Source organism: Python bivittatus, unplaced genomic scaffold (assembly GCF_059951505.1).
Source record: "Python bivittatus isolate LINGU-HERP-01145 unplaced genomic scaffold, Pbiv_v1 ctg000210_np1212, whole genome shotgun sequence".
NCBI lineage: Eukaryota > Metazoa > Chordata > Lepidosauria > Squamata > Pythonidae > Python > Python bivittatus.
Genome location: NW_028277053.1, coordinates 6,722,897 through 6,748,873, shown reverse-complemented (window position 1 = coordinate 6,748,873; position 25,977 = coordinate 6,722,897). Strand labels below are relative to the sequence as shown.

The window sequence follows — 25,977 nt, the reverse complement described above, 5'->3', positions numbered from 1 at the left end:
CTCCGACATTACAGCCACATCATCTTGGTAACCAAAGGAGTGACTAAGGCCCTCCAGGACTCCATCCATGAGTCTCTGAAAACTTTTACCCGCTGAGTTCAACCCAAATGGAACTCTCAAAAATTCATAATGTCCAACTTCGCAAGAAAAGGCCAACTTGGGTTTCTGAGTGGCCCTCATCACTGGGTTTAACATCCTGCCTCTCCCCGTCGTCGGCCTTCTCACCATTCCCCTCTCTTCCTCCTGATCTTCTTTTCTATCTTCCCCAGAGTCCATACTTCCTACGGGCTTCTCGCTACCCGCAATACTCTTCATTTGTTTCTCCAACTCACTCTCGACGTCCATTTCATCTCTTTGTGAAAGCTGCGTTAATAACAGCTCCTGCTTCCTCTCCTTTTTACGTGCCATCTTACTTCCAATGCACAAACCAGGTTTATCCCGCATGGCTAGCCACCATATGACGGATTTCCCCCGGTTTTCTCTCTGGGTTCTTTTCTTTCTGGTTATGTGCAAGCGTGACGGCAGAGTAACTCAAGAGGCAAGCAGTAGGTTTTCGACCAAGGCTTTACTCAATGCTCCAAAAGGGTGAAATAAAATAAGCTGCAAATTAAAAGTCCTCCCATACGGGCTGACAGTCAATATAAAAAACAAAGGCAGGAGTGTAAGCCCTCTTTGCCGGAGTAGCCTTATGTGACCGTGTCTCGTCGGCAAGAGGACGAGAGAAGCGAGTCCCCCCTCCTGCAGCCGAGGCAAGACTTAAAACCATAGCTTCTCCAAAAGTCTGTTGTGATGCAGAGCAGCAGCAAATCGTGGTCAACCTTTGCTTCTCCAGCACCCCCTACTCTCCTCCAGGGCTAATCTTAAATACCCTTTCATAATCAGCCTCCACCCCTCTCCACAGGTGTTAACAATTTAGCATCCCACCCTGATTAACTTAACATAGTTTACAATAGTTACAGTTTGGGATACAAACCAGGGCTCTTTCCCATGCTCTCACCTAATACAAAGGCTTATAGCTATCTAACCACAAAGTTAATTTCCTAGCGGGCGATAAATGCTTTATCCATGTCCCATTGAAGTATAAATCAGGAGGTCTTTCCACCTACTATTGAAAGTAGAGAAATATGCACAAAAGATAGCTATTTCTCACAACCCTGGATTTCCATCACAGACGTCATGATTCATCTTCTCACTAGGTAGTAGAATCAGAAAAACATCATGGCTTCAAGAATCTCTCCTTGCCTTAACAGTGATCCAAGGAATAAAATTGTAAAAAACGGCCTATTACCGCATCTGCTCAAAAGGCCTTTTGTATTCAGGGCAAAACTCCACTTTCAGAACTGAGGTTACCAGCCCAGTAAAACACCAGATTTTAAAAAGACGTCATGATTCATGTTCTCCCTAGGTAGTAGAATCAGAAAAACATCATGCTTTCTTGAATCTCTCCTTGCCTTAAGAGTGATCCCAAGAATAAATTTGGAAGAAACGGCCTATTCCCGCATATACTCAAATGGTCTCCACCACTGAAGTCAAAACTGGGGAAAAGGGAACTACAGGATAACATTTGGAATTGAAAGAGACTTCAGAATTATCATGCAAATGCAGTCTTGGACACTGATCTACTTCCACGCAACATGAGATAGATGCCTCATATCACCAACACTATAATGCCTATTATAGGGATGGCAAAACTCGAATTTGAGAACTGAGATTCCCGGCTCAGACAAACACCAGTTTGAAAAAGAGCTGAGGATTCATGTTGTCCCTAGGTAGTAGAATCAGAAAAACATCATGGTTTCATGAATCTCTCCTTGCCTTAAGAGTGATCCCAAGAATAAATTTGGAAGAAACGGCCTATTACCGCATATGTGGAAATGGCCTATTGTAGCGAGGGCGAAAGTCCACTTTCAGAAATGAGGTTCCTGGCCCATACAAACACCAGATTTGAAAAAGACATGAGGATTCATGTTCTCCCTAGGTAGTAGAATCAGAAAAACAGCATGGTTTCATGAATCTCTCCTTGCCTTAAGAGTGATCCCAAGAATAAATTTGGAAGAAACGGCCTATTACTGTATGTGATGAAATGGTCTCCACCACTGGAGTCAAAACTAGAGAAAAGACAACTACAGGGTAATGTTTGCAATAAATGAGACTTCAGAATTACCATGCAAATGAAGTCTTAGACACTTATCTACTTCCACGCAGCATGACATAGACACCTGATACCTAGCTAGGGGAATCAGGAAAAGCACGTGGTTTCCGGAATTCCACTTCCATCAGGAGTGATTGTACGAATAAATTTGAAAAAATCGCTTCATTACCTCAAATCACAAAATGGAGTCCATAGCAGACGGAGAAGCAAGGGCACCTGAACTAAACCATTGACATAACAGTCCTATGAGAGTTCAGAATTGTCATCTCAATGCAGTTGAGACATTTCCCTACTTTGAAGGAACTTCGTACATAGGCCTCCTGTTACCAATCGCTATCGGGACTGTTATAGTGAATGCCGAATTCAGCTTTGACAACTCAAGTTTGCAGCTCAGTCAACCACGAGATTGGAAAAAGTGCTGCTGATTTGAGTTCTACCTAGCTAGGGGAATCAGGAAAGGCATGTGGTTTCAGGAATCACTCTTTCTCTCAAGAGTGATCGAATGAACAAATTTGAGAAAATCGCTTCTTTACCTCTAGTCACAATATGGAGTCCATATGAGAAGTAGAAACAGGGGGAACCTGAGCTACACCGTTGACTTCGGAGTCCCCTGAGAGTTCAGAAATGTCATCTCAATGCAATCTGAGACATTTCCCTACTTTGAAGGAACTTCGTACACAGGCCTCGTTACCAATCACAATCATCCTTTTCATAGTGAATGGAGTATTCAACTTGGACAACTCAAGTTTGCAGCTCAGTCCAATATCAGATTAGAAAAAGTGCTGGTGATTTGAGTTCTGCCTAGCTAGGGGAATCAGGAAAAGCACGTGTTTTCCGGAATCACTCTTTCCCTCTGTCAGAATCCTCGCAAGATTTTAGAATAGATTATTAGATGGCTAGTTTAAAAAGAAAAAAAAATGGTTTTTTACATGCTGCAGTTCTGCCATTGTAAAAGGGGCGGGGGGGAAGTAGGGATGAGAGTTAAAAAGCAGATGGCTCCTTATCACAAGCTCTGGCATGCTCAAGGTCATACCAGCAAGAGAATCAGAGGACCAAGAACTAAGGGCGATGTAGGGGGGGGAAAGTAAGAAAAACAGCTTTTGGCGCGCTTTTGATCAGTCTTAGCAATGCTTTGGATCTGTACAGTTATTCTCAATAAATGAACTTTCTTTTGAATCAATATTGGTTGCAAGGAAAGTTGCTGGATTTGGGATCAACAGGTGGCAGCTCGTTACATTTTGCTAAGACTCCAAGTGTAGACTTCCACCAGGGAGATTGCCCTACGGGGAGTCCAAAGCCTCACGTTGATCGGGACCAACCAAGCAGTGGGATGGCTGACGATGTAATTGAGGAAGAAGAAGAGAGACCGGTCCCCCCTCCATTGGAAGTGAAGGTGATAACCCAGGAGGAGCCGGTGCAATCATCGCGCCAAGCCCAAGCGGGGGCGAAGGCAACGGTGACAAGGGGACGAGGCCCTTCGATGAAAGATCGCATGGGGAAATTGGAAGGGCAGATGGAGTCCCTATCCGATGATGTGCGAGCGCTTAAAGCAGCGGTGGATCAACTGCTTGGAGGGGGATTTACACCCCCCACGTGAGAATCAGCAGCCACACTGGGAGGTATGGAGGCGGCAGAGCAGTCGGCTGAAGGTGAGACCTCCAGCGAGGAGGAGGAGGATCTCACACCTAGCAGAACCAAGAAGAGCCCGATGCAGCAGCGGGGCATCTCCATGAAATTCGGGGGAGATGCTGAGCAGCTGGCTTGCTTTATCACCCAGGTGCGGATCTACATGGAAGGCTATGGAGGTCTGTTCCGCAGCGAGGAAGAGAAGGTCTCCTATGTGTCCAGTTTTTTTGAAGGTACGGCTGCAGAATGGGTGGTTGGCCTGCACAGGGTGAAGGACCGGGCTTTAAGGAGATTAGAGGATTTCATGGCGGCTCTCTGTGCACGCTCTGAAGACCCATGCGTGGCGCTTAAAGCACGACGTGACCTGGAAAGGCTGAAGCAGGGGTCCAAGTCGGTATCAGAGTACGCCTACGAATTTCGGGGGTTGGCTCAAAGGCTGCCTCACGTGCCTGAAGAGCTCCTGATCGAGTTTTTCCAGAGAGGCTTGCAACTCGAGTTGTTGCAGCGCGTGGTGTGCCGGGGTTTCCCCAAAACCTTTAATGGATGGGTCGCTATGGCCGGCGAGGTGGAGGAGCAATGGCGCACCATAGAAGCAAGAACCCGACTTCCGCCCTTACCCGGCACAAAGAAGGCGGCGCCCAAGGCGAAGACTAGTGCGCCAGGAAGTAGCAGGAGCCAGCGCGTCTGTTTCAACTGCGGAGAGCCGGGGCACTTTGCCGCTGCGTGCCCTAAAGCAAAGACGGAGCAAGGAGGCAAGAAGATGGAGCGGAAGGGGCCGAAGTCTTCGAAGCCCGGCAAGAAGGAGTCAGCGGCGGTAGGCAGCGAGACGGGAGCTAGAGCGGCAACACGCGGCGGTGGCAATACCCGGAAATTGTTAGCTCCGCTCTCTCTCCGACAAGCGGCTGCTCTCCCGGAGAAAGAAAGCAGCTCACAAGAGGACTCGGAAAGCGAAGAGATGGGGGTGAGTCCCATTAAAATGTGGGTGGAACTAAGGGTGGTGAGGACAAAGTGGTGGTGAGGACAAAGATGTGGGCGCTGATAGATTCTGGCTGCTCCCGAAATCTGATTAATTCCGCCCTCGCCCGGGGTTTGGGACTCCACTTAAAGAGACTCAAAACCCCTGTGATTTTTACCCAGCTGGATGGATCCCCAGCGGGGGGAGGGCCGGTGGAGTATCATACTGAAGAGCTCGAGCTAACCATGGGGGACCATAAAGAGACTATTAAATTCCTAGTGACTCCCATGGCAGGCAACCCAGTGCTTCTGGGCATGAACTGGTTAAAAAGGAAGAACCCAGAAGTGAACTGGGAGGAAAAGATCTTGCGTTTCCCAAAGGAGGGGGGAGTGCAAGTTGAAGGAGTTACCGAAACGTTGTCAGATGAAGAGATGGGTGCTGTGAGTAGGGAAAAGGCAGGGGAGGCTGCAACTCAGATTCCCAAGCAATACCTCGACCTGCAGGAGGTGTTTAGCGAAAGGGAGTCAGATCAGCTACCCCCACATCGTGCCTGTGACTGTGCCATAGAGATTGAACCGGGGGCTAAATTTCCAAGGAAGAAAATGTATCCAATGACACCCAAAGAGTTGGAAGCCTTGCGGGAGTTCATTGATAAGAATCTAAAGAGGGGCTTTATTGTACCTATGCATTCTCAAATTGCTGCACCGGTGTTATTTAGGGAAAAGAAGGATGGCTCCCTACGTTTGTGCACAGATTATAGAGGGCTAAATGCCATTTCTGCTGACAACCGGTACCCACTCCCTTTGATGAAAGATCTGTTGGCCCATTTATCCAAAGGGAAAATTTTCACAAAACTGGATTTAAGGGAGGCGTACTTCAGGGTGCGAATTTGGGAAGGAGATCAATGGAAATCTGCCTTTAACACGCCCCTGGGGTGTTTCCGTTATGAAATAATGCCGTTCGGATGAAAAGGAGCGGCGGGGGTGTTTATGCAACTTATAAATGAGGTGTTACAAGAGCATTTATACCAGGGGGTGTTGGTTTATCTGGACGATATCCTGATTTACACTGAGACCATGGAGCAACATGTACAATTGGTCAGGAAGGTACTAAAAAAGCTACTGGAGGCTCAATTGTATGCCAAGCTCTCCAAATGTGAATTTCATAAACAGCAAATTGACTATTTGGGGTATAGAATTTCGCATCAGGGAATTGAAATGGACCCGGTCAAGGTGAGGGACGTCACAGGTTGGGAGGCTCCCAAAACCAGGCGTCAGCTTCAAAGTTTCCTGGGCTTTGCTAACTTCTATCGGCAATTCATACCCAACTTTGCCCAAGTAGCACTCCCACTCACCGATTTGTTGAAAACCAAGGGCAAGGACAAAGCGAAGGCATCAAAACCTGGAGCCCCCCTGGCATGGACTAAGGAGTGCCAGGAAGCTTTTCAAAGTTTAAACTGTCTGTTCACAGCTGAACCGATCTTAAAGCACCCTGATCCAGAACAGCCATTTGTCATACAGGCAGACGCTTCGGATGTAGCAGTGGGAGCTGTGTTGTTACAGAAGGGGGCGGGGGGGAGCTGTTTCCATGTGCATACATATCCCGGAAATTTTCAGAAACTGAGAGACGCTGGTTGGTGTGGGAAAAGGAAGCGTTCGCAGTGCGCTGGGCGTTAGTTTGCTGGAGGCACTTGTAGAGGGATCACCCCATCCCTTTGAAATTTGGACTGATCACAAGAATTTAGAAGCTTTGACTGCACCGAGGAAGCTGTCACCCAAGCAAATGAGATGGGCACAATATTTCCATCGATTTAACTTCTCCCTGAAGTACATTCCTGGGGGAAAAAATTTTCTGGCAGACGCCCTGTCTCGATTGCCTCAACACAACAGCAAGCGAGAGGAAGTAGTCGCTCCTGTAATTCCATGTACCCAAACAGCCCTAAGGGTGGTCACTAGAGCTCAGAAAAAGAGGGGTGAAGAACAACCAGAAGGAGAATTGTTGAAAAAATTAAACGCCCAGATTGCTCAGGATGATTGGTTTAAAAGCAACAGCCAATTACTAGTGAACAAACAAGGGGCATGGTGGTGGCAAGATAAGCTGTATGTCCCTGCAGACGCTAGAAAGTGAGTCTTGCAAAGAAGTCACGACAGCAGAACAGCTGGGCACTTTGGTTTTGTGAAGACATTACATCTACTCAGGCGACAATTTTGGTGGCTGACAATGAGAAAAGATGTAGGGGAATACAGTATGTAGCTACATGCCCCACGTGTGCAATGGCAAAAAAAAGAGGGGGCAAACCAATGGGGCTTCTACAGACAGTAGCAAATCCAAGGGCCCCTTGGAAGCAAGTTTCCATGGACTTTATTGTAGACCTGCCTGAAAGCAACAAAAAGACAGTTATTTGGGTAGTTACAGACCTTTTTTCCAAACAAGCACATTTTGTGGCATGCCAATCCCTTCCATCAGCACCCAAACTGGCTAAGTTATCGTCTACCGAGCTCATGGTGTCCCAGAACGAATAATTTCGGATCGAGGGGTCCAGTTTACTGCCAAGTTCTGGAGGGCGTTCCTAAAACTACTGGGGGCATCGCAAGGCTTGAGTTCAGGGTACCACCCCCAGACGGCGGGATCATGTGAACGTCTGAACTCAGTGTTAGAACAATATTTGAGATGTTTCATTAACTACCAACAAGACAATTGGGATGAGCTGTTACCGTTTGCTGAAGTAGCTTATAATAATGCAGTGCACCAAAGCACTGGCCTCACCCCTTTTAAAATAGCTACAGGACAGGACTTTGTACCAATCCCAGAATTACCTAACCAATCCACTCAAGTCACTTCAGTTGATGAATGGGTCCAACAAATGACACAAGTGTGGCCTCAGATTGCTGCGTCGTTAAAGGAGGCCAAAGCAACGTACAAGAAATTTGCAGATGCTAAGAGAACCCCAGAAAAGGAATGGAAAGGAGATAAGGTTCTTTTATCTACCAAGCATCTTAAATCATTACAACCTTCCAGAAAGCTCGCTCCAAAGTTTGTGGGGCCTTTTATTATAGATAAAGTAATTAATCCAGTTGCCCTACGATTACAGATGCCTGCTACCTTTAAAAGAATCCATCCAGTGTTCCACTGCGACCTGCTTAAACCCTATAAAGAGTCATCTCAATGGCATCCCTCCCCAGCACCGCCTAAACCGATGATGGTTGAAGGAGAACAACATTTTGAAGTTAAAGAGATACTGGACAGTAGAAAGCGGGGGGGGGGGGTTCAATTTTTAATTCAGTGGAAACGTTTTCCCAAATCAATGGCTGAATGGGTTGATAAGAAACATGTAAAGGCTCCACATTTAGTTAAAACATTTTATGATGTTTATCCTACAAAACCTTAACATTTAGAAGGGTTATTGTATTATGTTTTTCTTTGCTTTTTCTTTTTTAGAGTGAAGAAGAGGAATCATCCGACTGACATCCTCTTTTGTGGAGGGGCAGTATGTCAGAATCCTCGCAAGATTTTAGAATAAATTATTAGATGGCTAGTTTAAAAAGAAAAAAAATGGTTTTTTACATGCTGCGGTTCTGCCATTGTAAAAGGGGGGGGGGAAGTAGGGATGAGAAACTGTTAAAAAGCAGATGGCTCCTTATCACAAGCTCTGGCATGCTCAAGGTCATACCAGCAAGAGAATCAGAGGACCAAGAACTAAGGGCAATGTAAGGGGGGGAAAGTAAGAAAAACAGCTTTTGGCACGCTTTTGATCAGTCTTAGCAATGCTTTGGATCTGTACACTTATTCTCAATAAATGAACTTTCTTTTGAATCAATATTGGTTGCAAGGAAAGTTGCTGGATTTGGGATCAACAGGTGGCAGCTCGTTACACCCTCGAGAGTGACTGAACGAACAAATTTGAGAAAATCGCTTCATTACCTCAAGTCAGAAAAGTCTGCTATGAGTCCATAGCAGACGGAGAAGCAGGGGGAACCTGAACTAAACCGTTGACGTAACACTCCTATTATTCAGAATTGTCATCTCAATGCAGTTGAGATATTTCCCTACTTTGAAGGACCTTCGTACATAGGCCTCATGTTACCAATCGCTATCAGGCCTGTTATTGTGAAGGCCGAATTCAGGTTTGACAAGTCAAGTTTGCAGCTCAGTCAAACACCAGATTGGAAAAAGTGCTGGTGATTTGAGTTCTACCTAGGTAGGGGAATCAGGAAAAGCATGTGGTTTCAGGAATCACTCTTTCCCTCGAGAGTGATTGAACTAACAATTTTGACAAAATTGCTTCATTACCTCCAGTCACAAATGGAGTCCATAACAGAAGTAGAAAGAAGGGGAACCTGAGCTACACCATTGACTTAGCAGTCCTATGAGAGTTCAGAATTGTCATCTCAATGCAGTCTGAGACATTTCCCTACTTTCAAGGAACTTCGTACATATGCCTCATGTTACCAATCGCTATCAGGCCTGTTATCGTGAAGGCCGAATTCAGCTTTGATATCTCAAGTTTGCAGCTCAGTCAAACACCAGATTGGAAAAATGCTGGTGATTTGAGTTTTACCTAGCTAGGGGAATGAGGAAAAGCACGTGGTTTCTGGAATCACCCTTTCCCTCGAGAGTGATCGAACGAACAAATTTGAGAAAATCGCTTCATTATGTTAAATCACAAAATGGATTCCATAGCAGATGGAGAAGCAAGGGGAATCTGAACTACACCGTTGACTTAGAAGTCCAATCAGAGTTCAGAATTGTCATCTCAATGCAGTCTGAGACATTTCCCTACTTTGAAGGAAGTTCATACACAGGCCTCATGTTACTAATCACTATCAGGCTTGTTATCATGAATGCCGAATTCAGCTTTGACAACTCAAGTTTGCAGCTCAGTCCAATACCAGATTGGAAAACGTGCTGGTGATTTGAGTTCTATCTAGGTAGGGGAATCAGGAAAAGCACGTGGTTTCAGGAATCACTCTTTCCCTCAAGAGTGATCGAACAAACAAATTTGAGAAAATCGTTTCATTACCTCCAGTCACAAAATGGAGTCCATAGCAGAAGGAGAAGCAAGGGGGACGTGAACTACACCGTTGACTTAGGAGTCCCATGAGAACTCAGAATTGTCATCTCAATGCAGTTGAGACATTTATTTTGAAGGAACTTCATTCACGCGCCTCATGTTACCAATCGCTATCATGCCCGTCATAGTGAATGCAGAACTCAGCTTTGATAACTCAAGTTTGCATATCAGTCAAACACCAGATTGGAAAAAGGGCTAGTGGTTTATGTTGTACCTAGCAAGGGGAATCAGGAAAAGTATGTGGTTTCTGGAATGACTCTGCCTTGAGAGTGATTAAAGATTAATTTGAGAAAATCGCTTCATTACCACAAGTTACAAAATGGGAATCGGGAAAGTACGTCGTTTCAGGAATCACTTTTCGCCTCAAGAGTGATCGAAGGAACAAATTGGAGATAATTGCTTCGTTACCACAAGTCACAAAATGGCTGGAAGAAAGTGAGAGTGTGAGGCGCCTAGAAAGGTTGGTTATAACATCAGGAATTGGGGGGGGGGGGTGTTTCCTGGTTTGGACCACCCTCAGGACACCAGGTTTGCTGTTTTGAGAGTAATACCAATGTCCAGCCTGCAGGAGCTTCCCTTAGGGCCAGGTTACTGGATACCTGATGGTCCTAGGCTCTGTTTGTTGCTGTTGAATGCCAAGTTAGTCTGTAATAAAGGGTAGGGTTAGGGTTATGGTTAAGGTGGATGAGGTGGTCAACCTGGCTTATATTATCAAAACCTGGGTGAGTCAGGGGTTTCCTTCTTGGAGTTGCACCCACCTGGGTTTCAAGTCTGGCACCAGTTGTAACTCCAGGGAAGGGGAAGTGAGGTGTTGTCATCTTTGAGTTGCTTCAAGACCGTGGTTCATAGAGGGATATAGACAAAAGGGGGAAGCTTGCTCTTCTGTGATTCCCTCAAGTTTCATTTGTAACTAGTCTTATTTTAAAATGAAAGATAAACAGCCAAAAATTCTGAGCAGCAAAGGGAATCTAAAGGGACACAATGCAAAGAATTACCCATATTATTCTGGTGGCTTATTTATGTAATTCAGTCTCTGTGGAAAAATTAGAGGGCCCCAAGAAACTCAGGTTTCTCAGATTGCTTTTAGTGTCATGTTTCAAAACATTATGGTTTGTTCTAAGATTCCTGAGATCTTTTCTTCAGGTTGGAAAGTTCCAATACTGAATTAACTTTTCTATTCTTTACTTTTTGAGATGATCTAGTGCCACATTATATTTTCAAGATGGGAGCTGTAGTCTGATATGCACGTAGCATGTCTGAATTAGAGAAACTGGGCTTAAGGTGCTCTTGTGTTTGTTTTCCAAAGTGATCTTCCCAGTTTTTGTGTATGTGTGGTTTTATGAGATAAAAAATTGAATTGTGAAGCAGGAAATACCTTTTGAGGCTGAGGATAATTTTTCCACCATTTTGAAAGAAGAAACACATGAACGTGTAGCCCATGAAGTTCATGAACGCTTCGTTTTCTGTGCCTTCAATACTGTGCACCTACCCCCAATGGCTGCCAGTCCCACGTAACGTCTAAGAGTCTGCCTGTAAAGTATATCCTTTAGGGCTTATGAGCAGCTCTACCATTTAGGACAGGGATTCCTAAACTTTGCCATCACACCTCCCTTAAATGTAATCTACATGTACATGCTACCTAGAATTTTAGGCTTCATTAGCAGTATTTTTAAAAGGTGGTATTAGCATTTTTAAACATGGCAGTCTAGGTCTCTTTTCTAACTTTAGGAAAGCATGTTTTTCTTCTTGGCCAAGGCCATTTCTTCTGGTATATTTGAGAACTTGCCTTTTCAGCAACTAAACAACAGAGAGCATATTCTGAAAGTCCTTGAATACACTTGCAAGTTTTAAAGATACAAACCTGGATAGGAAAGGGAGTGACATCATCCATACATTTGCCACTTGTGGAACATTATCTGGAATCAATGTTTTCTATTGTTCAATTCTCATGTGTGATCAGTCTTTTATTGTTTACTTGCTTTCTGAAGTATCACATATACGGAATGTATCATTTGCTTCTGTACCCTATAAAAAGATTTGACCCCCCCCTTAATAAACACTTTTTGCTTTGCCTGAGTTACTGGGTGGTTCGTATTTTCAGGTAGGCTAAGAAGCCACCTTTGCAAAGATAACATTGTTTTCTCTCCCAAATTCAGGGAATAGGTCTTCAGCTCCACACCACTCAGGGTGCCTGAGTTTTAAAGGCAACATACACACCTCCCCTAAAAATCCGACCACCAAAATGAACACAAGTGAACAATGAAACCAGTGCAGTGAAACTTTAGGAAATATGACCTCTTTTAACAATGTAATTAAAAGATTCTTCACATATACCCTGGACTGTCTGCACCTCCCCAAGAGAGGTACATCTCAGAGTTTGGGAAACACTGATTTAGAATCTTGATGTGATGTTTTTAAGTGTCCTGGCTCACCTTCCAAGGCTTCAAAGGTCCGATTTTGTGCTGGTTTAATAGCTGTATGTGTATATTCAGAGTCAGTTGCTCTCTGAGATGGGCAGGGACTAAATTTGAAATATGTTTGTATGTATGTATGTATGCATGCATATAAATTTCCAACAAGTTGTTGGAAAGGTTGGATACAGATTTTTATATAATGTATTTTTGTATTTTGAGTCTCATTTGAATCTTATAAATGTGAACCCTGAGAAAGGGATTATATGTTTCTATGGGAGACCTCAATCCCACACCTTCTTTTCCAACAGTAAACCACAGTACTTGTTTTTCTGATTGGGCCCAAATTTTCTCTGTTTAAAAATGTGGGATTGGCAACCTCTTTCGTTTTGCCCTTTTTGTACTATGGTGTGCAGATAAACATAGTTTCAGGATAAAGGGATTAAAAAAATATTTTGGCTGCAAAAAAGGAGATGTTTGTAGTATAGCTTGACGCCAATAAAAACAACATAAATATGCACACTGTATATGACCTATAGATATTTGAATATCCTCAGTAAGTGACATTTCCCATCATTCTGCTTCAGTTGTCTGTTTAGCACACAAGGCATTTTGTTAGACCTCTAGAGGTACACCTAGCTTCTCTTCTACATGGAACAGTGCATTTGGAAAGCATTCAGACCCCCTTGACTCAGAGACGAGAAAAGGTGTTAACAATGGTTTAATTAATTGTGACCACTTAGGAAATATTCAGGAAACAATATGCAAGAAACTTGTGCAGCAACGTCAGAATGAGATGCAAATAGCTGGAGATTCCGTACAGAGGACAGAGGTCCCACGCAAGATTTAACCATGAATGCACAGGAAAAGAAGCTCCCTTTCCAAATAGCTTTCAGGAATGGGACTTACTTCCCATAGAATTTCTTATTCAAAAGAAAAATAAGCAGGTTAACATTCACTTTTGCTCGGTCAAATAACTTCATGACAGCTACACCTTCATACTGCAGCTGCAACAGATCCTGGAAAGAGAGAGAAAAAATGCTGTGTCAAGGCTCTGCCAAGAATTAAGGATAACAGAACCCCAAGTGTGTCAAAACCTGATTCTGACAAAAGTAATGGCAAGTAGTAAGAATGTGGCTGAGAAAGCTCTGTGTTGGGGGAGCAAGTAATTTCTGGATTTAAAGTTTTCAGCCAAATTTTCTACATTTGTTTTGTTTGCCTTTTTTTAGTAGAACTCATTTAAAGGAACAGCTACAGTGCATTTGGAAAGCATTCAGACCCCCTTCACTTTTTTCAACTTTGTTATGTTGCAGTCTGATACTACAATCGTTCAAATTCATTTTTTTCTTATTAATCTACACTTAGTACCCCATAATGACAAAGTGAAAACAGAATTTTAGAAATGTCTGTAAATTTATTAAACAGGAAAAACTGAAATATCACATGTACTTAAGTATTCAGACACTATACTCAGTACTTTGTTAAAGCACCTTTGACAGCAATTACAGCCTCGAGTCTTTTTCAGTATGATGTGACAAGCTTTGCACACCTGGATTGGGGGATTTTCTGCCATTCTTCTTTGCAAATCCTCTTAAGCTCAATCAGGTTGGATGGGGGCCGTCGGTGGACAGCCATTTTCAGGTCTCTCCAGAGATGTTCAATAGGGTTCAAGTCAGGGCTCTGGCTGGGCCACTCTAGGACATTCAGAGTTGTCCCTAAGTCATTCCTGTGTTGTTTTGGCTGTGTGCTTAGGATTGTTATCATGGCGGAAGGTGAACCTTCGACCCAGTCTGAGGTCCTGAGCGCTGTGGAACAGGTTTTCATTGAGATTATCTCTGTACTTTGCTCCATTCAGCTTTCCCTCAACCCTGACCAGTCCCTGCTGCTGAAAAACACCCCCACAGCATGATGCTGCCACCACCATGCTTCACTGTTGGGATGGTATTGGGCAGGTGATGAGCGATGCCTGGTTCCCTCTAGACATAACGTTTAGAATTGAGGCCAAACAGTTCAGTCTTGGTTTCATCAGACCAGAGAACCTTGTTCCTCACAGTCTGAGAGTCCTTCAGGTGCTTTTTTGCAAACTCCAAGCAGGCATTCATGTGTTTTGCACTGAGGAGAGGCTTCCGTCTAGCCACTCTGCCATAAAGCCCAGATTGGTGGAGGGCTACAATGATGGTTGTCCTTCTGGAACTTTGTCCCATCTCCACATAGGATCTCTGGAGCTCAGTCAGAGTGACCTTGGGTTCTTGGTCACCTCTCTTACTATGGGTCTTCTCCCCTGATTGCTCAGTTTGGCTGGACGACCAGCTCTTGGAAGAGTCCTGGTTGTGCTAAACTTCTTCCATTTGAGAATTATGGAGGCCACTGTGCTCTTGGGAACATTCAGTGCAACAGAAATTTTTTTGTAGCCTTCCCCAGATCTGTGCCTTGCAATAATCCTGTCTCTGAGCTCTGCAGACAGTTCCTTTGACCTCATGGCTTTTGCTCTGAGTATGCATTGTCAGCTGTGAGGCCTTCTATAGAGAAGTGTGTGCCTTTCCAAATCATGTCCAATCAATTTAATTTACCACAGGTGGACTCCAATCAAGGCATAGAAACAGCTCAGCAATAATCAAGAGGCACCTGAGCTAAATTTCAAGTGTGGTTGCAAAGGGTCTGAATACTTTACATGTGATATTTCAGTTTGTCTTTTTAAATAAATTTACAGACATTTCTAAAATTCTGTTTTCACTTTGTCATTATGGGGTACTGAGTGTAGATTAATGAGAAAAAAATGAATTTGAACGATTGTAGTATCAGGCTGCAACTTAACAAAATTGAAAAAAGTGGAGGGGGTCTGAATACTTTCTGAATGCACTGTACAATCAAAAATCTAAGTTGGGACTATAATTTTCACACAGTGATTCAGAGAGTACCTTCTATGGTAAGAAAAGAAAATATATTTTCAGTGGTTTATCAAAATGGCTGGTTATTCACTTAAAATGATTTGCATCTAGACATTTGTGAACCATCTCAACTGCAAGTCATATCATCAAAGGTTATTGATGCTCAGTGCAAGATTTTGGTGAAAAGTGCAATCAATTCAAGAGAAAGCTATCAAGCAGTGAGTATGAGACATTCCACGTTATCAACCCAGACAGTTTTTCAACGAGTGCTTGCTGATGAGCAGTCCATCACCAGATGTACTGCATCCTGCATCCTGTCTTTTTTACAACACTGAAACAGGTTTAGAAAGGATGGCAGCATCTGTCAAAATATACCTGAAGATACAGGGAAGCCAAGTCTATAGAAAGAACATGAGAAAAAGCACCTTAATCCTACAGTTGAGACTGGAAGTATAACTGGAGTGTGAATAGGATTGTGAGCTACTCTTAAATGGGTTAAAGCTCAGTCATTATCTGGCCTCCTAGTAAGAGAACACCTTTACGGTTCTTTAAGCATCAAACATCCCTGGGACATAGGTCCCCTACTGCTGGGGCACGCCCCCCATTTTATGGGATACAGGGGATACATATTTTTACGAAATGCAGAGGCATTCCATTAACCAGCCACAGAGGTGTTGCTCCAGTACTTGGTTGGCCCTTCGTTTAAGGACACCTATGTTGTTTACTACTGGTTTCTGATGACATTATTTTAACTGTTTATTTTTAGCTTCTACTTTTCCTTTGACTTTGTTGTGCCCTATCATTCAATCATTCAATCATTCAATCAATCAGCCTTTTAGTGTAAGTATTAATATTTAAAGGCTATTAAAATAAGCTAAAATAATATCAAATACATGTACCCAAATGAAATTTCTTATAACCCTAGCACATATCTACACCAAGGCTTGTAACATCTCCCTCCTGCTATTAAAATGTTATTTGAAATTAATGAATTTCTTTTCAAAATTAGATATGCATAATAAGACTATTTCACTGTAGCCAATGATGAATACCCCTGGTTTAACATTCTGAAAAAAGAATTTTCCAGCTGAGTTGGTAATGCAGCACATAATACTAGTAGCAGAACATGAGGGTAGCATTCTTTCTTATGGAAACCCCAAAGATACTGATAGATTGTTTTAGTTTCTGGTACCACAGGAATACTAACATATACTTCCTTGCCACTTAAAGTCACCACTTAAAAAAGATCTATGATTTATCAACAATACCGTCAAATACTAGTCCTAAAGCTTTTTATCACTGTATTATCTTCTTTCCCCTTTTGCCTGGCTAACTCAACCAAATTGTTTCATTCTTCACCCAGGATTTTATCTTACTTCTTTTAAAAATATGTGCCAGTAATTGTTTGCAAAGTTAACATCCTCCCTACCTCAGGTAACACAAGGGTAACTTGAAGAACGCTTATGGGCAGATTACCAATATAGCAATAAAGTTCATACCTGATAATGTAACATAAATGTCTCCATCTGAACCCCCATGAACTTGGCTTTTACCTCGAAATCTCCCACTTCATCTGTTGGGCCAATTTCAAATATCACATTCTTAAACCTATGCAGATGGATACATGAGGAGACATCATGTTATTTATATTAATGGAAATATCACAGCTGTGGATAAAAAAAAACAATATACAGTATACATGTTTCAGTAGACAAAGACATAATGGATGGATTGGCTTGCCAGAGATGTCAGCCAAATTACTTTTCCATCAAAATAATTTTCCCCATTTTTATTTTTTGATAAACAAAAACCAGAAATTTCGGTGAAGGCATGGTGAGCTAAACGTGTCTCTGTAGAGAGTGGAGACAACGGCTGTGGCGCAGACCAAAGAACTGGTGAGTAGACCAGTCCTTCGGAACCTCTCTGGATAAGAAGAGGACGGGAGATCGCCCACACGTGCTCCGGATCGCTGCTCCTCATGAGAAGCCCGCAAGCTAGAGGCATCCAGCAGGCCTGAGCGCCAAGAGACAAAGGGATTAATCATTAAGCTCACAACTGCAGCTACCGCCTTTTAAAGAACACTAAGTTTGCTAACCTCGCTTCTAGTCACTTTTGGAAATTGCTTATTTTAATATCTTAAGGCTATTAGAGTTCTTCGGAATGACAAGTCTGAAAAGTCACCTGGTGGGTATATCTTTATTCCTGAACAAAAGAAAAAACAAACTTTATGTTTAAGAACTTAAAAGAATTTGAAATAAACAGCAAAAAGCTAAACAAGATTTAAACTAAGAAAGTTATAAATGAATTAAGGGCCCAGACAAATTTGGAATATTGAAACTTTCACTATAAGATTTTAGAATTAACTATATAAAATAAATAGCTTTTCATGAGAACCAGAATTATTTTGATTATCAAAAGTATAATAAGAGAGATAAGAGGCCTTATGATTTAAACTGAACCCTAGAGGGGACTAATGTCCAGGCAAAAAAGAAAAAAACCTTGCCTTTAGGATTGGGATTTACAAAATAACACAAAATACTATAACATTTGAAATGTTAAAGGAGATGGGGCCAGAAATTAATAGCCACAATGTCAACAATATCAGTATTGATGTCTGCTTCTATGGATAGACTACGCCTAAAAGATGTTAATGAAGGGATATGAAATTTTGCTTGATGCAGAAATAGTGGAATCAGAAATATTGGATTAAAAAAAAACCTGTGGATTACAAAACAGACAAGGCATTCAAACTGGAAATACAAATGACTGGAAAAAGTGTAGATTACAAAATAGAGGAACCCAATCTCAGTCTTTCAGTATCTCTCTGCTATAATTATTAGAAATACCATGCTTTGGCTGGTGTGGGTCTTCCGGGCTGTGTGGCCGTGTTCTCGAAGAACACTTCCAGAACACGGCCACACAGCCCGGAAGACCCACACCAGCCATCGTATGCCGGCTGTGAAAGCCTTCGACAATACAATACCATGCTTGTCCACATGTTAGACAGTAGATATTGCTATCAAGCCATTTCACTCTGCTGTAATATATTTGCCTACGCGCATATGTGTATTTAAAATATTCTAACGTAGAATAAGATAGAGAAAAGCCAAGAGAATGACCCTGTTATAGACTTTTTACTGGATACACAAAAGAATCTGGTTAAGGCTTTGAAAATCAAAGGGAAAATACAAAAGACAAACCAAGACAATGACCTGGATAATGACTTTCCACTGGATTTGCAAAAGAGGTCTGCTAAAGCCTCAAAGAAGCCTTTGCAATGGAAAAAAAGAAAGGCATCATCTGAATGAATTAAAGATCAAGATTGTTAGAAGTAAAAGAAAGGAATATAAAGTTGGTTTGTTTTATAAAGCTCTGGTAAGCCTTTATGGACTTTTTGCTGACACCAGGACTGAAAAGTTGATGATTTATGGTTTTGGAATGGGTTCTGGGAAGAAGAGATATTTGTTTATAACTTTATAAAGTTTATAGGTGGTGAGTTATCAAATTTGTTTTTACTTGCTGTGATGAAGAGTGGAAATCACTTCTTTACATATTTTTCTTTTTCTTTATTCTACTTCTTTCCTTTTTTTCCTATTTTTCTTTTTCTTTCTTTGCACTTTTTATTCTTTCTTTTTCTGAACTTAATTTGTATTTGCTTTACTAGTGTATTTAAATCTTTAATAAAAATAAAAATTAAAAAAACTAAAAGTAACAATAAAAGTTGAAAAACAAAGCACACAAAACCAACAGCAGATTTTTAAAAATGCTAAAATGGAATATGAAAATACCTATGTCTGTGTTAAAGAAAACATCCATAGTCAACATTCCTATCTCTACATTTGTACAGACATAAGGAAATATAAAGGATGACCAAATATATATTTTTCATAGTTCTTGTTTGTGTTAATCTTTTCAGCTAGATTTATTGATTTGTTGCAAGGAATTAATGTTTGCTGAAAAAAGGGAAAATAGCTATGTAAGAGCATGCTTCTGTCCATTTTATAATATGGAAGTAATAAATGGATCTGTAGGAGAAATGAAGAAATTAAAATATAGTAGAAACAGATTACTTAAAAAATATCCTTAGTAAAACAAGAGATTGGGTCAAGAATGAATGGGTGATTAATGAGTTTAAACTAATAAGCAATCAATGTGAAAATAATCTGAGGTGGTTTGTTCATACAGGTAGTCCTTGGGTTATGACAGCAATTGGGATAGGAATTTCTATTGCTAAGCATTGCAGTTGTTGAAGTGTGATGTCATGTGACCACATCTCTTAGTGACCGCAATCCTGGCACTCCCCTTGCCATAGTTAAGCAAGGATCACGGGTTGTTGAGTGAGGACCTCCTCACAACTTCCTGCCGGCTTCCAACAAGCAAAGTCAATGGGGAAGGCAGCAGGAAGTTGCAAGCCCCAGGAGGCTCACTAGCAGACTGGCAGGTAAGTTGCGGGTGGCTGTCGAGGTGTGACTGCAGGGGGGTCTGGGATGGCTGCTGCCAGGTGCACGAGGGTGCGCAAGTGGCCAAGGCGCAAGCACAGGGCTGGGGGTGGCTGCTGCTGCTGGGTGCATGAGAGTGCATGAGTGCCAGTGGGGGTATGTGAGCATGGTGGGGCCAGCTGCTGGACAGTGGAGTGTAAGTGTAGCAGAGCTAGGGTGGCAGCTGCCAGGTGTGTGGGGGTGTGGATGGCCAGCCCAAGTGCAGCAGGGCTGGGCATGGCTGCTGCCGGGTGTGTAAGGGTGTGCAAGTGGCTGGCGGGGCACAGCATGAACATGGCAGGGCTGGCACAGTGCAAGAGCATCAGGGCCAGGGGTGGCTGCTGCCAGGTGGGGGAAGGTGCACAGGTGGCTGCCATGGAGGGGTGCTACAGTCACCCTAGCTGGGGTCCTTGGAGGAAAAAAGCCACTGGAGTGCAAGCAACTTACCATAGACTTGCAACCTTCCCTGCTGGCTTCTTCATTGACTTTGCTTGCGGGAAGCCAGCAGGAAAGGTTGCAACTGGCAATCACATGACACAGGATGCTGCAACTGTCATAAGTGTGAGTCAGTTGCCAAGTACCCAGATCACAATCATGTGTCTGCGGGGGCACTGGGACGGCCAGAACTTCAATGACTGGCCGTAAGTACCACATGTTCAGCACTGTCATAACTTCAAACACTTGCTGAATGAGTGGTCATTAACCGAGGACTACCTGTAAAGAAAGAAATAATTAGAATATAGAATTAGAATCTGATAACCAGACATGAGACCTCTGGTTGAAGCCTGGGTTCTAGGGAAGAGTTGAAATTGCTGCTGTTGTACTGCCCTCCCTGCTGCCCAGCATTACCCCCACCTGACCTGTTGGGTTCTGTCACCAGGCTGGCTATGGAGACTCAAGACTATTCGTCCTCAGAGATTTCAAATTTCTACCAGGCGACGTTAAGTCTGGGGCAGCTCATGAGTTGGCAACCTTGGAATTGTCCAAGTCATCAAAGTCCTGACGCATACTAGTGGTTGCACTCTGGTTTTGTGTTTTTCTCTCAGAGCAGTTGCAATGTGATCTGGTAGTGAAGAACACCATCGTCAATCCATTGCTGTGGTTAGATCTCTGTCTTTTGGCTTGGTGGTGTCACCCCACCTTGCAGGGAGATAGGGTCTATTATATCTGCCTATCCCCAGATGGCTGATGGACCCTACTCAGTCCCACACCAAAGAAGCTGGTGGGCAGTTTGGCTAAGGCCTTGATCACAACCAGGAATGAATGGGCATGTGGCTCAGGTCTTAGATCCTGCTACCCCTATGTGGTCTCTCCATGTACACCGATCTTGGGGGGCACTTGCTTTTCTGAGAAGCTCCAGAAGAGATGTCTTGAGTGCCACTGGAGGAAGACAAAGTCTGACTGAACACAAGTAAGAGCCCATATTTGGGATTACATTGTGGTGATAAGGTGGTGAAATAGCATTACATCTCTGCCTTTATTACATCTACCGATAGCTGTCCAGTAGCCCTGTTCAGGATGTGTCAGCCACACTAAGTAGACCAAACCAGGGAAATCAACTCCACAGGAAGGTTAAAACTACATTTATTGAGATTGGCTGTAATAATAGAATCCTGCAAATCTGATTGTGCTGGACCTCCTCTCCCTTCTTATACTTCAGCGGATTAGGGAGGCTTCTGCCTGAGCCCCTCTGGAATATTATCTCGTTTTTTCAACCCCTTTGCCTAGGTAACAGTTCTTGCATATTTCTGTCCATGTCATCTTCCTTACTGTTTACCTGTTCTTTGCTGGGCAGAGATGAGTCACAGGAACTTCTACTGGGTCACTCTGAAGAAACATTCTAGCTGACAAAGTCACTCAGATTTGTTCAGAGTTGGACTCCAACTGGGCAAGTCCAGTTGAGGTATATGGGGTACTAATCTGGGATGAGTTTGAGTCTGTGACTCCTGATGAAACGGACAGGGTTCTTCAGACTGCGAGCTTAGCCATCCATTTATCAGGTCCAGGGTTAGGGCTGTTAAAGCTGCCAGAAGGTGACCTGTGAACAGATGGTTGGGCAAAAGCTCCAGAGGATCCTGGAGGAAATAGATTATCTAGACCCATTCCAGTCAGTTTTTAGGTCAGGATACACTACTAAGATGGCATTTGTTGTGCTTGTTAATGTCTTTTTGTGAAGATAAAAGGGGGGTGGTGCTCCTTGATCTCTCAGTGGTTTTTGATATTGTTGATCACAGTATCTTTCTGGATGAGTTGCAGGGATTGGGAATAAGGTGCACCAAATTACCAAGGTTCTCTTCCTTTCTCTGCGGTTGGTTCCAGCCAGTGAGGATGGGATGAGCAAGGGAAGAGGTTGAGTTCACAATCCCTAAGTTGTGGAGTGGCACAAGACTTGATACTTTCCTTGCTTTTGTTCAACATCTGTATGAATCCGCTGGGTCATCTGCTGGTTTGGGATCTAGTATCATCAGTATGCTGATGATATCCAACCGTACATCTCAATCCTGGGCCACCCAAGTGATGCTGTTGATGTTTTGTCCCAGTGACTGAGGGCTAGATGGGAAGGAACAGACTTGGGCTCAATCCTGCAAGGATCAGGCCTCATCTAGAATACTATGCCCACTTCTACACACCATACATACACAACATTGACAAATCTAGAATGCGTCTAGAAGCAGTAGCCAGGATAATATGGGGCCTCAAAGGAAGTACCTAGGAGAAAGGATTGGAGGCACTGGAAATGTTTAGCCTGGAGAATAGAAGCTTGTGGGAAGACATGATAATGCCCTTCAAATATCTGAAGGGCTGTCATGTAGACGACAGAGCAGAATTTAGAGTTGTTCCAGAATATAGAATAAGAAACAGTGAGTTTGATTTACAAGGAAGTGAATTTCAGTTGGACACCAGAAAGAATTTCATAATGGTACAAGCTGTTCAGCAATGGAATAGACTGCCTTGAAAGGTGGTGGACTCTCATTTGCTAGAAGTATTTAAGCAGAGAACAATCTCTGTTGCACTTCATCCAGAGTCTTGCAAATGGGGAACTACAAAAGAAGTGCAAATAAATACACATATAGTTGACTGCTGGTTAGGGTTTGGGTGGGTTCTTGCACAGGGCTGACTAGACAATCTCCTAGGTCCCCTCCAACCCTTACATTCTGTGATACTATGAGCATTTTCTTTCAATTTTCATGTCTCTTAATAGGAGTCTGCCTACCGGGATGAGGTGGACCGGCTGCTTTTGTGGTGCGGAGACAATAATTTGGCTCTTAATATCAACGAGACCAAGGAGCTTATAGTGGACTATAGAAGGAATAGATTAGATGTCCAGCCCCTGGTTATCAATGGGGACCGAGTGGAGCGGGTGGCCAGTTTTAAGTTTCTGGGTGTTACTATAAAGGAGGACCTGACCTGGGGCGCTCATATCGCAGCCTTGGTTAAGAGGGCCCAGCAGAGATTATACTACCTGAGACTTCTCAGGAAACAACAACTGAATGAAAAACTGCTGGTGACCTTCTACCGCTGTACTATAGAGAGCATTTTAACCTACTGCACTGTGCATGGTTTGCTAACTGCACAGTGGCAGATAGGAAAGCACTCCAGAGGGTTACCACCACTGCCCAGAGGATCACTGGTTGCCCTCTCCCCTCTTTGGAAGAACTTTATAGTTCCCGCTGCCTTAAGAAGGCTCAAAAGATTCTTAAAGATCCATCCCACCTGGGACATTCTTTTTTTGAACTATTACCATCTGGCAGACGGTACAGCATAATGAAAACAAGGACAAATAGGCTGAAGAATAGCTTCTATCTCAGAGCTGTAACTATACTGAACTCTACCATACAGTGCAGTATTAATGCAGCATCAGGGGTTGTGCAATATGGAATGTGAAGGTTGTGTTATATGTGTGTTATGTTTTTTGTGTTTTATGGTTTTTAGATTTTTAAAGCTGCATTGGGGTGGCATTTAATTTCATTGTACGAGAAGTACAATGACAATAAAGATTACTTACTTACTTACTCCTCAGGTTCAGTTTCACATAACTTAACAGTACTAAACCTATTCCTTAGACTGATTTAATATAATGACTGTGTTTTTCAAATCACGTTTTCTTAGGACACCTACTTTATTTTTTATGTTTAAGCCATACATCATGGGCTTGTCCCAAGTAATATCTGGCCTAATACGGAGACAGGAGGGCACATGTAAAATATCAGCCCTACAAGGTAGACAAGGCCAAGAAACAGAAGCCACCCAGACCTAAAATTACTTTTGTTAGAATGGCTACAGTAACAAAATCTTGCAAGCCTGAATGAGCTTCCACTCCTCCTCTTTTATCTTCTTGAGAATTAGCAGGGTGCCTGTCTAAGATGTTTCCATAAACTTTTTTCTTCATATGGGCTTCAGCCATGTTTATCTGTTCATTGCCTCGGTAACAGATATTCCCTTTCTGTCAGTCATCCTCCATATTCTGCATTAGACCACATTTTTTATTTTGGGGTGGCTGACTTGTAATCTAGATAAGGAGGATATGAGACTAATGCTTGATACCAATAATTCATGGCTTGTTCCACAGTGTGAACATGGAAGCGTCAAGGCTAACTACATTGCACATTTCCATCTATTTTCTGTTATGTAATCTTGGTTCCAGCATCATCAATCCTGTGGTGCATCACCTGAAGCAGATAATGGCAATAAACAAAGAATTCTCTTCACAAAATTCTATTGGGAGTAAGGTCTGAGATAGCAATCGCTATTGCTCGCAGTGACAAGAGGGAGCTTTTATGAGTACAGAATGACAAGCTCAGTATGAGAATGAGATGCTAAAGGATACAGTAAGGTTAATCTTTTGCCACAGATCCTGGATTCTTCTCTGTATGAGCTCACAAGCCCAACCAGGGAAGTAAATGAGCTGTCCCAAATCTGCAACAAGGATATGTATGTCTTTTCCAGATGCCCCCCCACCACATCATGATGGTAGAGAAAGATAAGGGCAGAAACATTTGATAAATGGCTCTGCCTTCTCCAGTTGCAAATACGATGTCACTTATTTACTTATTCCCACATTGCTCCTTTGGTACAGAAAATACTTACTGGCTAACTTGCAGATCTTCAATCTCTAGCAAGACTCCCTTTTCATGCAGTCGGGCTGCTGTATATTTTAGAAAAATCTTCTTGCTCTTTTTTCCTTTCATCTCCCGTGGCTTTTTTGAGACCCTGAGGTAAGAAAGTTCAGCATCTTGTTGAGGAAAGTCCAGCAATATCTATGAGACATTTACTACTTGCCTTGAGCTGACAAATGTAGAAATGGACGTAGCCCAAGAGTTATTGTCACACTTGAAAAAAGAAGGATCCCCTCTTTCTTCTCCCCAAAACTTCTATATTTTGTGTAAATATTTTCTATCACAACATTAATTACTCTCAGTCCCTTCTCAGTAATTACTGTGACAAAAGTTAAATTGCAAAGACTTAGGAGATGGCACTCACTTGCCCTTGCTGGCCAAATTATCCAAACAAGTTTTGATATAGCTCTTATAATAATCCACTTGCTCCTCATAAAAAGTGGCCTTGGAATTAAGTGCATTGTAGGTCTGTTGAAGCTTCACCAGTTCTGCTTTTCTCCTCTGGCGATAGCGCCGTTGATTCCGGATATCCTAAACCAGGAGAGGAATATATGAATACAAGGCTTTGCCTTAAAGATCTGGTGTTGAGATGCTAGCTAAAAGACCTGGCCATTATCTGAACTCGGTGGACAAGATATTCCAAGGTATGGTAGACTTTGGTTACACAGAGCACTTATCTGCCACGCAACAGAACCATACCCCGTCCCCCAAACTGCTGTCACTGGCTGATTTTGTTCCTGGCAGTTCTCCAGTTTCCCACAATACCTACCTTTGCAACGTCATTGATCAAATCCTGGTATCTATTTTTTGGGTTCGCCATGCCCATTTCAGTGAGCTTCTTCAGCCCTGATTTAATTTTGTCCTTCTTCTCTTGAAGACTCAAGTTATTATCCTCCTTGACTGCTTTTGATTTCTTCATTTTGTCAGGGGTTTTAGCATCCCGAATAGCTCGTCTCTGCATGGCCCTTTGGTGCTCAACTTCCTAGAAAAGGGGTCAACGTGTCATTTACAAATCAAAATCTAAACCAAATAAAAATGCAGAACTAAAGTCCTCATGCCTTTGACCTGCCATGAGCCGCTACTTCAGAACTGGCGCAACAGGTAGGGATGCCTTGTCTTATTACTTGTAGCTATAGAGCTGTGCCAAACATGTGAGCAAACTACCTTTCCATACCTGCTCAGCAGCAGCTGGAATTTCAAGGATCTCAGTCAATGTTTCTCCTGGCTGGAAACGGATTACATCCACAATTAAACGCTTCGTGCTGGAGGGAAAAAAATT

At 42.8% G+C, this 25,977-nt stretch overlaps 1 protein-coding gene across 2 annotated transcripts in view; it reads right to left on the bottom strand.

Moving 5' to 3' along the window:
• Positions 1-12,918: 12,918 nt before the first annotated feature.
• Positions 12,919-25,977, bottom strand: part of IQGAP1 (IQ motif containing GTPase activating protein 1) — a 94,201-nt gene continuing 81,142 nt past the window's right edge. The window contains exons 33-38 of one of the 2 annotated variants that reach the window (XM_088139348.1): positions 25,873-25,960; positions 25,468-25,680; positions 25,063-25,229; positions 24,670-24,792; positions 16,603-16,711; positions 12,919-13,234 (exon numbers count right to left, since the gene is read on the bottom strand). In XM_088139348.1, coding sequence (XP_087995474.1) covers positions 13,121-13,234; positions 16,603-16,711; positions 24,670-24,792; positions 25,063-25,229; positions 25,468-25,680; positions 25,873-25,960 — 814 coding nt within the window. In that variant the 3' untranslated portion in view covers positions 12,919-13,120. Of the gene's footprint in view, positions 13,235-16,602; positions 16,712-18,048; positions 20,645-24,669; positions 24,793-25,062; positions 25,230-25,467; positions 25,681-25,872; positions 25,961-25,977 lie in introns of those variants that run through there. The other variant, XM_088139349.1, reaches the window with a different exon arrangement.